Below are 15,617 nucleotides of genomic sequence, written 5' to 3'. Positions count from 1 at the left end.
GCCAAAAGGATTCTGGAGGAGTAATGCGGAGCTTCTAGCCTGCAATGAGTGAATGTGTCTCTGGGTGCCCTTCAAGTATGGTGCCAGGACTTACAACCCCACTAGGTAACAGTGGGGTGCGCGACTTCCCGCCCAACACACCATGAGATTCGCTGAGCTCCTTGCTGACACGTAATTAATGAGCTAAAAAATGGAAGATTGCGCCTGTTCACTCACACTGCCGCCCAGTGGGAATCATGCTGACTCTCCTCCAATACTGAAGCTGTCTGTGCCAATATTCAGCAAGACTTGGACAACATTCAGACTTGGGCTGATGAGTGGCAAGTAACATTCATGCCACAAAAGTGACAGACAATCTAACCATCTCCTCTTGACATTCAGCGACATTACCATTGCTGACTCCCACACCGTCGACATCCTGGGGGTTACCATTGACCGGAAACTGAACTGGAGCAGCCATATAAATAGCCTGGCTACAAAAGCAGGTTAGAAGTTGGAAATTCTGTGACGAGCAACTTGCCTCCTGACTCCGCAGCAGCACTGTGGCTGTACCTGTACCAGATGGGCTGCAGAAGATAGTGGCTCATCACCACCTTCTTGAGGGCAAAAAGAGTTGGGCAACAAATACTCGCCTTGCCAGTAATGCTCATATCACAAGAAGTAATTTTTAAAAAAAGATGGGTGGATAAAGGGAAACCTATAGATGGCATGTACTTGGATTCCCAGCAGTAATAAGGTGTCTCACAAAAGGTTAATATACAAAATGAATGTTCATGGAGTTGAGGATATTATATTAGTCCAGTGACATTACCACTACGCCACTGGCTCCGCTTGGCTATGTTTGTACCAAAACTGTAATAAGTTCTGGAGCCAGGTATCCTGGCAGAATCCAAACCAAGCATCTCTGAGCAGGTTTATTGGTAAGCAAGTGCTGCTTGGTAGCGATGTCAGTGAGTCCTTTCAGTGCCTTGCTGCTGATTGAGTGTAGACTGATGGAGTTGTAATTAGCTGGATTGGATTTGTCCTTCTTTGGCCAGAACATAACCTGGATACATTTTCCACTTTGTCAGATAGGTGTCAGTGTTGGATCTGTACTGGACAGCTTGATTAGAGGCATGGCTACCTCTGGAGCACAGACCTTCAGTATTGCAACCTGGATGTTATTGGGGTGCATGCCTTTGCTCTATCTAGTGCCTTTGGCCATTTCTTGATATCACGTGGCGTTAATTGAATTGGCTGAAGACTTGCATCTGTGATAATGGGGACCTAAGGAGAAGGCTAAGATGGGTCATCCACTCGGCACTTCTAGCTGAAGATGATTGCAAATACTCAGCCTACTCTTTTGCACTGACATGCCGGGCTCTGCCATCATATAAGACTGGGGATGTTTTTGGAGCCTTCTCTGATTAGTTATTTAATTGTCTATCGCCATTCATGATTCGATGTGGCAGGACTGTAGAGCTTTGACGTGGTCTGTTGGTTATGGATTTGCTTTAGCTCTATGGCACGCTGCTTCTGCTATTCAGCATGCATTCATGAGTTTGGCAATTAATTTTAGGTATAGCTGGAACTGCCTTGGCATGGTCCCCTACACTCCTCATTGAACCAAAGTTTGTCCCCTGGCTTGGTCGAGTGAGGGATATGCAGGGCCATGAGGTTACAGACTGTAGTTGAGTACAATTCTGCTGCTGCTAATGGCCCACAGCACCTTCTGGGGGGTGCCCAGATTTGAGCTGCTAAATCTACTCTGAATCTGTCCCACTTAATACAGTGGTAATGCCACACAATGCGATGGATGGTATCCTCAATTTGAAGATAGGACTTTGTATCGGCAAGAACCCTCACTCCTACTAATACTGTCATGGACAGACACATCTGTGACAGGTTGGTGAGGATGAGGTCAAGTAGATTTTTCCCTCTTGTTGATTCCATCACCACCTGCTGCAGGCCCAGTCTGGCAGATATGTCCTTCAGGATGTGGCTGGCTCAATCAGTACTGGTGCTACCGAGTCACTGTTAGTGAAGGATGTTGCAGTTCTCTACCCAGTGTATGTTCTTTACCATAGCCATCTTCAGTGCTTCTTCCAGGTGGTGTTCAACATGGAGAAATACTGATTTATCAGCTGAGAGAAGGCGATAGGTACAACCAGCAGAAGGTTTTCTTGCTAATTTTTGAACTATGAATTCATGGGGTCCAGAATCAATTTTAGGGAATCCCGACTATATACCAGTGCGCTATCACCTTTAGTGAGTATGTACTGCCCATGGAATAGAATATCTTCATAGTAACGATGAAAAGACTAGGGTGATGAGTATGATTCTGTCAGGTTGTTGCTGACTAGTCTGTGGGACAGCTCCCCCAGTTTTGGCATGTTCCCATAAGTTACTGAGGAGCACTTTGCAGGGTCGATTGGATTGGATGTGCCTTTGTCATGTCCATATCCAGTGTAAAGGTTGGTGCCGAGTCGTTTGTTCAGTTTTATTGTTGTTTTTTTTTTGTTTTTTTGAGTTGCTAGGCCATTTCAGAGGGTAGTTAGGAGTCAACCGATTCTCTGTGGGTCTGGAGTTACATAAAGGTCATAAGAATATAAGAACATAAGAAGTAGGAACAGGCGTAGACCATTTGGCCTTTCAAGCCTGCACCACCATTCAATAAGATCATGGTTAATCTTCGTGTTTCGATTTCCACATTCCCATCTAACCCCAATAACCTTTGATTCCCTTACCTAAAACAATCTATCTCTCTCAACCTTAAAAATATTCAGTGACCCCCACCTCCACCACCTTTTGAGGCAGAGAATTCCAAAGTCGCACAGCCCTCTGAGAGAAAAAGTTTCCCCTCATCTCTGTCCTAAAAGGGTGGCCCCTAACTTTAAAACAGTGGCCCCCTAGTTCTGGACTCACCCACAAGAGAGAGCATTCTTTTGATGTCCACCCTGTTAAGGCTGCTCAGGATTTTGTATACTTCAATCAAATCACCCTTCACTCTTCTAAACTCCAGTGGAACAAGCTCAGTCTGTCCAACCTTTCTTCATGTGGCAACCCCTCATTCTAGATATCAATCTAGTAAGCCTCTTTTGAACTGCCTCCAATGCATTTACATCCTTCCTTAAATAAGGAGATCAAATACAGCATTTGAGGTGAGGTCTCACCAATGACCTATATAACTGAAGCATAACATCCTTACTTTTACATTCAACCCCTCTCGTAATAAAGGATAGCATTCCATTAGCCTTCTTAATTACTTGCTGTACCTGCATACTAACTTTTTGTGACTCATGCACTACAACACCTAGATCCCTCTGCACTTCAGAATTGTGCAACCGTTCTCCATTTAAGCAACACTCTGCTTTTTTATTCTTCCTGCCAAAGTGAACAACTTCTCATTTTCCCACATTAAACTCCATTTGCCAGCTCTTTGCTCGCTCACCCAACCTATCTATATCCATCTGCAACCTTCTTATGTCCTCTTCACAACATACTTTCCTATCTATCTTTGTGTCATCTGCAAATTTAGTTATCATGTCTTCACTCCCCTCATCTAAGTCATTGATATAAATCATAAAAAGTTGAGGCCTCAGTTCAGACCCCTGTGGGACTCCAATTGTCACATCCTGCCAGTCAGAAAAAGATCCATTTATGCATACTCTCTGTTTTCTACCAGCCAGCCAATCTTCTATCCGTGCTAATATGTTACCCACTACACCGTGTGCTTTTATTTTCCATAATAATCTTTGACGTGGCATCTTATCAAATGCCTTCTGGAAATCCAAGTACAGTGTGTCTACAGGCTCCCCTTTATCCACTGCGCATGTTGCTCCTTCAAAAAACTCCAATAAATTGGTTAAACATGATTTTCCTTTCACAAAACCATGCTAACTCTTCCCTATTGCCTCGAGCTCTTCTAAGTGGCCAGCTATAACCTCCTTAAAAATCGACCAGGTCACACTGGGTAAAAATGGCAAGTTTCCTTCTATATAGGAAATTAAAAATTGATCTAGTTTGTTAATGATGATCTGATCGCTTCATGGTTCATCACATGAAGGCACAGCTACTGGCAAAAGGGAGGATGTTGATAGAAAGCCGGAGGCAAAGTAACAGAGTTCAGAGGGGAGGTTATAGGGATGGTTTGAGGCTACAGATGGATATAAACATGACATTAAATAAAATGAAGTTTGCCAGATCAGCTTGGTTCAACCTGAGACATGGCCCAGAGGATGCAGTGGGTGACAAGCATAAAGAGTTTGGTGGATGTCAAATTGGTGGTCTTTCGAAACTGGATATTGCACAAGCAATATGATGGCAGAGAGATGATGGTGTGGTAGAGCAATTATGTTGTTGTTAATATACACATGAATGCTGGTCCCATGTTTGCGAATGATATCACCAAGAACAGCATGCCAGGAGGGATTCTTAGCAAACTCCTAAGATGGCAGGAAGAGCGGCCATTGCAGGGCATTCCATGACTGCTTGGATAGCTGAGTGGAACCAATTGAGGACAGTCCCATGAAGCTGGACATTGAAGTGGACATGTTGCAGGAAGATAATTTGATCAACTGAGCCATTCTTTTGATTGATGGCTGTTGTTTGATGGCTATAAGCTATTGTTAGAGGAGGCAGATGAACCTGAAATTGCTGCTGTGGCACTGGTTACTCTTTCCTTATCCCTCTCGTGATCTTCTGTCTCATTCTCCATTGCTTCAACCATGGGTCCAATTTGTTCTTATTACATGGAGCATTTGTGGCTCAAAGCTTAAGATTTCTTGAAGAAAAGAATGAAGAGTGCCTGGAGACTTTTGAATTTCATTGTTTTAGTGTTGTGGAAGGGGCAGAAACCTCATGGATTCAAATGGAGTTGTAGGGGAGATAGGAGCAGGATGTCCTAGTGCTTCTAGAGATCTGGTGATCAAGGAAGAGGAGTGTACTGTTCATCTTTTTGGGGAGAGGAGTGATGATGTTGGAATTGATCCAAGACTGCTATGTTTTTGTGTGGAATTTTGAGAACCCTTTTGAGCTGGTTGGCTTTAAAATTGGTGATCTAAGCAATAATACGGTGCATCTTTTGAGTTCACCCAGTGAAGGACAAAATTTCACAAGGTTAAAAAAAGAGATCTTGTTCTGAACCTTACTTGACTTTATTGAATAGAATCACTTGATGTTTTAAAACTATACATGCTTGTGAAAACTGGATAAATTACTTTTCAGAATGTGATTAATCTCATTGACTTATTAATCAGTATTTCCTATTAAATGCATTGGTTAAACCCTCTGATGTTACCGCCACAGTATGATTTCTATTGCAAAGTAGCTGTGATTTTACTGCTTCTGTGGTATTCCTATTGTGATGTAATTAGTCACTCAGTCCACCGGAACTATTATGGATATTAGTAATTATGAATTTTTGCCTCCAGTTAAAACACTGACTTTGTAATCCCTTTTTCAGTGTAGGTCTTCCATTGGGAATTCAAGCCGTTTATTCAAATGTAAGGCTTGTAAATATTAAATATAAAATGCTCTGAATTGCAGAGTCACTTCTAAATGCTACTAAAAGTCAATTTTCTATAATGTCTGAAATTCTTCATAAATTCACAAACACTTCCTTTCCCAGTGTGCAGCATTGCCAAATGCATTATTTACCGTGGTTTCACCTCACTATTGAGAATTTGCCTTTGCTGCTTAACTTTTGAGTTGGTGGTTATCACCATCATTGTAATAATTTGCTCTGGAATCAAAGACATTTTCAGTACATCTTTTGCACATTCAAATTAGCCTGTGATTCTTTTTACTTCTGTCTGTTTCTGTAACCAACCTTAATGTACCATATAGTATAATTTTAAAAATGGAAAGATTTGCATTTATATACTGCTTTTCACGACCGCCAGATGCCTCAAAGCGCTTTACAGCCAATAATAGTCGATCTCGTGTAAAAGTCAACCCCCAACTTTTGGCCAAAAAATCCTTAGTTTTTCATTTAACACATGTAAAAGTCAACCCCTAGCTTTTGGCCCAAAAATCCTTAATCTTACGTATACCTTGTGCTAGTTTTGGAAGCGGGATTGACGGGAACAATCTTGTGAGCCTTTTTTACAATTGCTCTTTCTCATTTAAACCATCAGTAATAGATAGCAAGGGACAGCAGTTCCCTTCTGAATTCAGAACCATGCCTTGGACTTCAACACCTCGAAAATATTCATCATGTATAAGTTGACTCCCTACTTTTCGCCTACAAGTTTGTTTCAAAAAATTGACTTTTAAACGAATATTTACGGTATTCTTGCAATGTAGTTAATGTTATAATGTAGGAAATCCAGCAAACAATTTGTGCACAGCAAACTCCCACAAACAGCAATGTGATTAGGACCACATAATCTTGTGGTGTTGATTTGAGGGATAAATATTGGCCAAGATATCAAGGATAACTCTCCTGCTCTTATAGGACATAGGAGCAGGAGAAGGCCATTCAGCCCATCGAGCCCGCTCCGCCATTTAATACGATCATAGCTGATCGAATACTTCAATGCCTTTTACCCACACTATCCCCCTTAACCCTTTACGTTATTGTTAATCAGAAATCTATCAATCTCTACCTTAAACTTACTCAATGATTGACCTTCCATGGCCCTCTGGGGTAGAAAATTCCAACCCCCAAGAGTAAAGAAATTTATCCTCATCTTGGTACTAAGCAGCTTCCCCATTATTTTGAAATTGTGTCCCCTGGTTCTAGACACCCCAACCAGGGAAATCATCTTGCCTGCATCTACCCTGTATTCCTTTAAGTATTTTGTAGGCTTCAGTGAGATCACCTCTCATTCTATGAAACTCTAAAGAATACAGGCCCAGTTTGCCCAGTCTCTCGTCATAAGACAGTCCTGCCATTCCCAAGTCTGAACCTTCATTGCACTCTCTCTATGGCAATAATATCCTTTCTGAGGTAAGGGACCAAAACTGCGCACAGTTCTTCTTCAAAATAGTGCCATGGGAACCCTTTGACATCCACCTGAGCAAGTAGATGGGACCTCTGTTTAATGTCTTATCTGAAAGCCGCACCTCTGACAGTGCAGCACTCTCAGGATTGTATTGGAGGGTCAGCCTTGATTTTTGTGCTCAAGCCCTACAGTGGGAATTGAACCTGGAGGCTTGTGACTCAGAGGCAAGTGTGCTACCTGCTGAGTCAGAGGAGTTGCTGATTGTATTTGAAATTTTCCCAATATTGGCAATGCTGTATTGTCTCCCATTATTCTAGCTTTTGTACCAGAAGATCATGTAGTCAGTACCACAATCCATTTTTACCACAATTCTTTGGCAACTTAATTTGTTATAATTGAGCGTCTCATTAGCAGTCGTTGGTCAGAAATGTAATTTGAATTGCGCAAGTGGGACTTTGTATCTCACTTCTCTTTTGTAAAGCTAAGTATTCCAAAATTAAAGAACAAACCTGGTTAACTCTGTTTTAAAATGAAATATGATAGACTGCTTCTGCCTGAGATAGTCATGGCATGCATTGTATACACTCAAAGCAACCCAACATTTTGGCAGCTAAAATGTAACCAAGGTTAGTCTTCATCCATTGAGATTGTCTGATTGTGATCATTGGCATAAACAGGTTACTCTGTTCTGGAGGATAGTGGTTAGAACCAAGATCCTCTTATATTGGGAGCAGACTGGAGTTCATTCTGCGAGAGCTGACTCGTACAGTTTATGCTGTGCATCCATGTGCATCATCATCACTCTTTACATGATACATTGGCTTGGATGGCAAAACTGGCTTTTCAAACATTATTGGAAATTTGCTAAAGATAGTAAATCTCTAAATTGTTCATTCTGCTCCATTATAAATTGCTAAAGTTGTCCTATGACCTCAATTTACTGCCCAGGAGTCAATACAAAGACTTCTGTGGTCCAGTTAATAAAGAGTCAGCATTTGAATCCTCATAAGTCAAGGAGGAGTTAGTATGCTAGAACCCTGGGCTAATTGCAACCAAGACATTTATACTTAATGAAGTGAGAAGGGTGCAAGATTTGAGAAAATAAAAAATGGTTGGAGACTTTTGCATAATTAGGAGGGTGTATTCATAGTGATTGGATCTCAGCAATTTCTAGTCAATTCTAGAGAGACTAAGGGAAGGGAGAAGCATACCGAACAAGCTTAAGTGTTTATGTGAAATCAAAGAACTGTTGGTGACTTACTTGGTGAATTTTGGCAGGAGCAAATTGTGCCTGGTTATCTATGCTTAACTCATTTAACTGGAAGCATGCAGTATAAACTTTAATATTAAAATAAATATTTCAAACCCCATAGCTTGCCTGTTTTACTTCCTAAAAACTTACTAATACTATTTTTTTTTTTAAAGATGTTTTTGAATTAACTTGATTCTCAGGATGTTGACTAACACAATTTGTATTGCTGTGCAACGTAACACAACGAAACCTTCTATTTCTAAAAATAAGCCCATGAGATAAAAGATAAAGTCACTACCATCATCGTATGTGATATTTAATGAATATAGCTTGAATTAAGTCTCTCCTTCACATTTTGTTTTTACAATCAGAAGCAAATCCAGACTCTATGCAGAGTTGAGCCTTGAATTATTCAGTGTACCACGGTTTAAATCTGTAAAATGAGGCAGGTACACATCTTGATATTTGCGGCATGTGAAGCAGGTTTGCAAAAAAGTAGTAGGCCTGTGTGATTGTGAGAGATAACAATGAACTGTTTTGCATCTAAACCATAAATACCATAATACTGGCAGGTATGCTATTGCAATATTGAACAACGATTGGTTTAGAGTTGCAAGTCATGCAGATTTAGGATATTTTCATTTTCTATCTGGGCTGAATGGTTAGTTTAAATTTACATTTTTAAATACATTTATTTATTTTATCAAAATGCAAATAAAAAGTTTACACAGCTTTACAGAGCATAAATTATTGCAAGCTCCGAAAGATGATATGGACTAACTGTCAAAGCTGCATGTCTAATCTAGACATCAGCTGTGATATAGCATAATGGAAAGCTGATTGTTGCATATGCATGGAATGGCAGAAAGGATATTAGCACCATTTCATCATGATCTTAGCTGTGTTTCAGTGGGTGGACATTAATCGGGTATCAGATACTTTCTCTTGGGCCAGTTGAAACACCCTATGCTTCATTTGTGCATCATTCAGGAGTAGCTTTGATGTGGCCTGAAGGCCTGGGAGCAGGTTTCCTACCAGGTCTTTTGCAGATGGTGCAGGATGCAGGAAATCATTTATGCTCTGTGAAGCTGGAAAGCCCATGTTTTTTTTAAGAAAAGGGATTCGGCTTTCGGCCCATCTGTCCCATTGTAATATACAACTTTATCGACACACCTTACAGATCTTTTGACAGTGATTCCATTTCCCCTCCAGTTCCAATGCAGGACCCCAGAGGTAACATGCAGCGGGGTCCCCCAGTAGGTGGGGCTCCAGCTCCAAGAGGTTTGCTGGGAGATGCACCAAATGACCCACGTGGAGGGACTCTGCTTTCTGTCACTGGGGAGGTGGAACCAAGGTAAGTGGTAGACCCTTAAGATATTTATCTGTAATCTGTCTAAATGTTGCCTTGCACGCTTTTGGGTTGGGAAATGGAAATTTGCCCTGTGGTTTTCTGGCAGTCATTCCTTTCACAGGTGTGTCTATGTATGTGTTAGTGTCAGAGTCCAGGGGGATGGGGGAGGCGCAGTTTATGTGTAGCCAAAAAAGGGGGGAATAAAATTTAAAATGTAGATACCTAATTAGTTATTATTGCTCTGTACCTTTGGCAATCCCTTGTAGCCTAATTTAAAGAAAAATTGAGAAGAATTAAACTAATTATTATTAGAAACAGGAGTGCATGATAATTTTTCATCCAATAGTTTTTCAGCATTTGGACGCATTTCAAATGCAGTTTTGTCACTTGGAGTTTCAGTAGAATAATGATGGGAGTGTGAAATTTTCAAACCAAATTTAATTAAACTTTGAAAGCCATAGGGCATATGGACTTTTATTTTCCAAATTTGGGCTGCATGTAGAGGACAGATTTGTAAGTATGTGATCGAGGAAGTGATGGTTATGGTGGGTCTAATTTCAGGTATTGAATTAATATTGCATAAGTAAATCCTATATTAATCCATACCTTTGTGCATTTTTATCAATATTTTAATATAATGTCTAATGGTAACACTGCGGTAGGTACACCTGACAATGAGAAGTGCCAGCCCTCTGAGGGAGATGCCTGATGTCTAGCAATAATCACAGCTGACTTGGATTTTGATACTTGTATTAACTTTTTTTGAAAGCTGTGGGAATCTCTCATATGGTTATATCCTTTGGCTCAAGTTCTCATCATTGGTTGATGTCTCAATGTTTTACGGACTACTAGTTTCAGCAGAATCATGAGGCCAGGTTTTGTTCACAGAATCAAAAAGGAAAATTTCTGTTTACCAATTTCAGTGATTGTCAGTTTGGTGTTGACCCTTTTTTTGATGATTTATTTGCAGAGAGGGAGAAATACAAATCAGCCATGGTTTCTTCCCTCGTTCCTTTCTCCCCTGTATTCCCAGATTTTCTCCTCTCCTGAAGGCCATGACTCATGCTAGTTCTGGATTAATAGGTACTGACAGCTCTCCAGTCTCTCAAACGTGGCTGTTCCAAGAGCTTGACTGTGAGCATTGACTAAGGCCCATGTACATTTCCTTTGAAGCAAAAATCACTGAATAGTGATCGGGAGCTATATTCTAGGCTGATTTCTGTTTCTGGTTTCCACTGAAACCAATTGTGTAACGATGGCTATAGTGGCAGATTGAATGTCCAACAGTTACAGTAAGGTTTGTTTTAATGAGATTGGAGTTGCAATACATTGGGAGAAGTCTACTTGAAATTGGTGGTAATCTTGACCTTGTACAAAGTGAGAAATGTGTTGTATTCCCCAACATGGATTTTTTTTATTCATTCATGGGATGTAGGCTTCGCTGGTTGGGCATCCCTGGTTGTCCTTGAGAAAGTGCTAGTGAGGTGCGTTCTTGAACCGTTGCAGTCCGTGGTGTAGGTAGACCCACAGTGCTGTTAAGAAGGGATCTTAACAGTGGTGGGAGCTGCACTCATCCAGGCAAGTGGGGGAGTATTCCATCACACTCCTGATTTGTGCCTTGTAGATGGTGGACAGGCTTTGGGGAGTCAGGAGGTGAGTCATTCACCGCAGGATTCCTAGCCTCTGACCTGCTGTTGTAGCCACAGTATTTATATAGCTAGTCTAGTTCAGTTCCAGGATCTTGACCAAGTCAGGATGGTGAGTGACTTGGGAGTGGAACTACCAGGCGGTGGTGTTCCCATCTTTCTGCTGCCCTTGTCCACCTAAATGATAGTGGTCGTGGGTTTGGAAGGTGCTGCCGAAGGAGCCTTGGTGAATTCCTGCAGTGCATCTTGTAGATGGTACACACTGCTGCTACTGTGCATCGGTGGTGGAGGGAGTGAATGTTTGTGGATGTGGCGCCTATTAACCGGGCTGCTTTGTCCTGGACTCAAGCTTCTTGAGTGTGGTGGGAGCTGCACTCATCCAGGCAAGTGGATGCCAAAGCAGTCTATGTCCAAATGTAACAAGACCGGGACAATATCCAGTCTTGGGCTGACAAGAGGCAAGCAACATTTGCACCACACAAGTGCTAGGCAATGACTATTTTCAACAAGAAAGAATCTATCCATCACTCCCTTGGCATTCAATGGCATTACCATCACTGAACTCCCCACTATCAACATCCCCAGGGGGTTTATTGGCATATTTAATTTTCATAATTGTCAACCATTATTTGAATCCATAGCTAATTTTACTTTTTGCTTTTCAGAGGGTATATTGGTCCCCCACATCAGGGCCCACCCATGCATCATGTGCCTAGTCATGATGGCAGAGGACCACCTCCTGACATGAGGAATGCCCATGAACCACGAGGAATGCAACATGATATGAGAGCAGGGCCAATGGGAGAACAGCGAGGACCCATTGGTGAACAGAGAGGCCCAATGGGTGAGCCACGTGGGCCAATGGGTGAACCAAGAGGGCCTATGGGAGATCCAAGAGGGCTGATGGGAGATCCAAGGGGCCCAATGATGGATCAGAGAGGACCTCCTCATGAATCTAGAGGCAAGTTAGTGCATAGCAGAATAAAATGAGGATACCTTGAAATATACCAGAGGTGACTAAATGGAATCAATTAAGGTTTTTCTGGTTTAACTACTTTCTTTTCATCTATATTTGATTTTCCTATTTTCACATGATTTGAAAACTATGCTGGAGAGCAGTAACATATCACAAAATGCTTATTGAAAAGTGTTATATTTGTTAATTTTTGCACCATCATAGTTTGAAAGGCTTCACTTATATATGAGCATCACAATTGGTAGTATTTACATTATTCCTGATAGTTGCCTCTGGCATTTTAGCAACATCATTGCATTTTGAAAATATTACCAGTTTCGGAACCTCAAATAAGTGGCTTTTAAAATAGAGGTTTTTTTTTTAAAAACAGCTCTACCCTCAGCACTCAGCTGTAAGGACACTTCTACACAGATATGTGTGTGTGGGTTCTCGGGTTATTCGTGATGTGCATCACCCTGATGGTTTGCTCATAGTGTAGGAGCGTGATCAGGATGTGATGGGGAAGGAGGAAGAGAAAACACTGACTACTTCAATGTTACCCCACAGTATGCCTTCAGCCTCGCAATCATCTAGCAGCATTAGCCTGCCGGCAACAAATAATGGTAATTTGTGGAGAAGGAGTGTTTTTTGCTGAATGAGATTTTGGAAAAAGAAACATTGGACATGGGCGACTTGGGGAAGAATATGGCTTTAAAAGAACTTACAAAGCGCAAGGATCATTCTGTGATCAACATTTTCCAGACAAATTACTCTATTTCAGTAAAGGGCATCTTGGAAACTTTTGGAAAAGTCAGTCAATGAATAAGTGCTCAGAGTGCATTCCAGTAGCATTTTCCAGAAATGATTACTGTTGTATCATGGGCAAATAATGGTGACAATAGCAATTCAATATGAAAATGAATTTTATTAGTTGTTTGAGCTTTCTAATGGTTATTTAGAACATTTATGAATTGTCCAGTCACTAAGTGTGCAGCTTTTCATTTATGACAGTACACAGGAGCGATGCTGTTTGTGCACCACACTTAAGTGTGCCAGACCCTAAGAGAGGGTGTAGAGAAAATTTACTAGAATTGTACCGGGGGTTAAAGACTTCAATAACATGATGACACTAGATAAACTGGGGTTGTTCTCCTTAGAACAGAAAAGAATTATGAAGATTTGATGGAGGTGTTCAAAATCATGAATAGTTTTGATAGAGTAAATGAGATACTTTTCCAGTGGTAGAAGGGGCTGGAACTAAAGGACAAAAATTTAAGGTAATTGGAAAAATAACCGTGAGGTGACGTGAAAAACAAATTTATGCAGTGAATTGGAATGCATTGCCTGAAAGAGGGTGGAACCAGATTCAATGAAACCAGCAAAAAGGAATTGGATAAACACCTGGGAAAAATTTGCAAGGCTTTAGGGATTGGGAATAATTGGATAACTTTTTCAAAGAGCTTACACAGGCATGATTCACTGGTCTCCTTCTGTGCTATATCATTCCATGATTCTACAGTTTAGAGAATTCATCGCTATTCAATCTTGAAACATGGTCTTCTGAAGGCATCAATAAGGAGGTGGTATTAAACTGAAGGTAATTCATATTTATTGAGAAGTAAAAGATACTTACTGAAATCCAGAGAATGCTTTTACTAAAAGCAAACCGAGTTTTTCAGGTTCTGAATATCTTCTGCATTAGGGTCTATCGTAAGTTGTCAGTTGTAGCTCACCATCACTTAAATCAGTAGTTTGTGTGTTCAAATCTCAATCCAGAGATTTAGTACATAATCTAGACAGACACTTTAGATCAGTAGTGAGGGATGGCTGCATTGTTGGAGCTGGTGTCTTTTGGATGAGACAGTGAACCAAGACCATGTCTCTTTTCTCAGTTGGATGTGGAAGATCCCATGGCATTATTTCATAGATGAGTAAGGGACGTCTCCCCTGTGTTCTAGCTAATATATATCTCTCAATCAACACCGAAAGACAGATTATCTGGTCGTCATCCCATCACTGTGTGTGGAACTTTGTTGTATGCAAATTGGCTGCTAGTCTTCCTAAATTACAGCATTGGCGACACTTGAAGTGCACTTCATTAGCTGAAAAGTGCTTTGGAATGTCCTATGGACATGAATGGTGCCATGTAAATGCAAGTCCTTTCTATACATTCTAGTGGATTTTACTGCATATGTTCACTTTGAAAGATATTAAAAACTAATACACAGGCCAGAAATTTGGGTGGGGGGTTGCTGGTGGCTAATGTGAAGGAAATGTCTTGTGACTATTAGGGGCAATTTCATATATGTTTGTTTTTTCTAGCGGAGATTCATATTCTTTATGCATATTTTCTATAAACCTGATCAAGCAGCTATGATCTGTATTTATTGTAAGTGAATCGGGAAGAAGTAGTTATTTGTCTCTGAACTAATTGACGGTTTTCACTGAGCAGGACAAAAAGATGTATGCCATGAGTGAAAGAGGTATTTCTTCTGAATTTACATTCCTGTATCTAGATTGAGGGGCATCCAAGCATAAGAGCACCTGTCCAAACTGAAGTTTGCATGCTTAGATAACTCACAATCATCAAAGACAGAAAAGAAAGATAACCTGCATTCAATTCTTAGAATCTATTCATTAACAGGTGTTGTCTCTAGCATCAGCCATACATGTCCCTCAGAATAGCAAGTTTCTTAAGATTGGTGGAAATGATATAAAGCTACAGTTATCTCCCATTGAGTAGAAAAGCTTTCAGGTAAACTTATAAAATTACTTTTTGGCTGTTTTCTCCACTGCTGTAGTCACTTTTTGCTAGGATATGGTTTCATGATTGGTTGTCATCTTCCAATACTGTATCCAGATAGCAATTATTCATATTGCAAGCGTTTATGGTGAGTGTCAGAAAGTTGCTCAACTGTGTGAGCATCACAGATTAACCTGATCCTGTTAATACCTGAACCTCGCACATGTAAGCTTCCAGCAAGTCACTGAATTATAATCAGAAATGGAGGCCATGGCTGATTTCTTTTTTACCCCCCTCCCCTTCCTCCTCTGTGTTTAGCACAGAAGATGGGCAGCCCAAAATGACCTTTCTATGGCCTGTGTCGTAAGCCCTCCCTTCCTTGGACTGTGATAATATAATATATAATGGATATAATATAAACAGTTGCAAAATATAATGTAGAAACTAACAACTCAACAATATATTAAATCTGAATTTGTTCTGAATTTAAATCAATGTGGGATTAATATTTGGTGAATTATTATCTTGCCCTTTATCTCTAGAGTCTAGGTGGCCACTTTGGCATAGTATCTGGTACCAGTGATTGAAAGGAGAACCATAAATGTTGGAAATCAGCAACAAAAAGCAAAAATGCTAGAGTGAACCAGTGCAGAGCATCCCCTAAACATTAACATATCATTTTGTTTCAGATTCCTGAAGAATCTAATTTCTCCCTCTAGCAACTTGTTTTTGTATCTGGTGACA

General features: G+C 40.6%; 1 protein-coding gene across 3 annotated transcripts in view; it reads left to right on the top strand.

Moving 5' to 3' along the window:
- Positions 1-15,617, top strand: part of cstf2 (cleavage stimulation factor, 3' pre-RNA, subunit 2) — a 79,810-nt gene that overhangs the window by 37,580 nt on the left and 26,613 nt on the right. For all 3 annotated transcript variants that reach the window (XM_041195403.1, XM_041195405.1, XM_041195402.1), the window contains 2 exons: positions 9,391-9,532; positions 11,841-12,136. In XM_041195403.1, the coding sequence (XP_041051337.1) occupies positions 9,391-9,532; positions 11,841-12,136 (438 nt within the window). The remainder of the gene's footprint in view (positions 1-9,390; positions 9,533-11,840; positions 12,137-15,617) is intronic.

Source organism: Carcharodon carcharias, chromosome 9, assembly GCF_017639515.1.
Source record: "Carcharodon carcharias isolate sCarCar2 chromosome 9, sCarCar2.pri, whole genome shotgun sequence".
Classification (NCBI taxonomy): domain Eukaryota; kingdom Metazoa; phylum Chordata; class Chondrichthyes; order Lamniformes; family Lamnidae; genus Carcharodon; species Carcharodon carcharias.
This window is presented reverse-complemented; position numbering and strand designations above follow the sequence as displayed.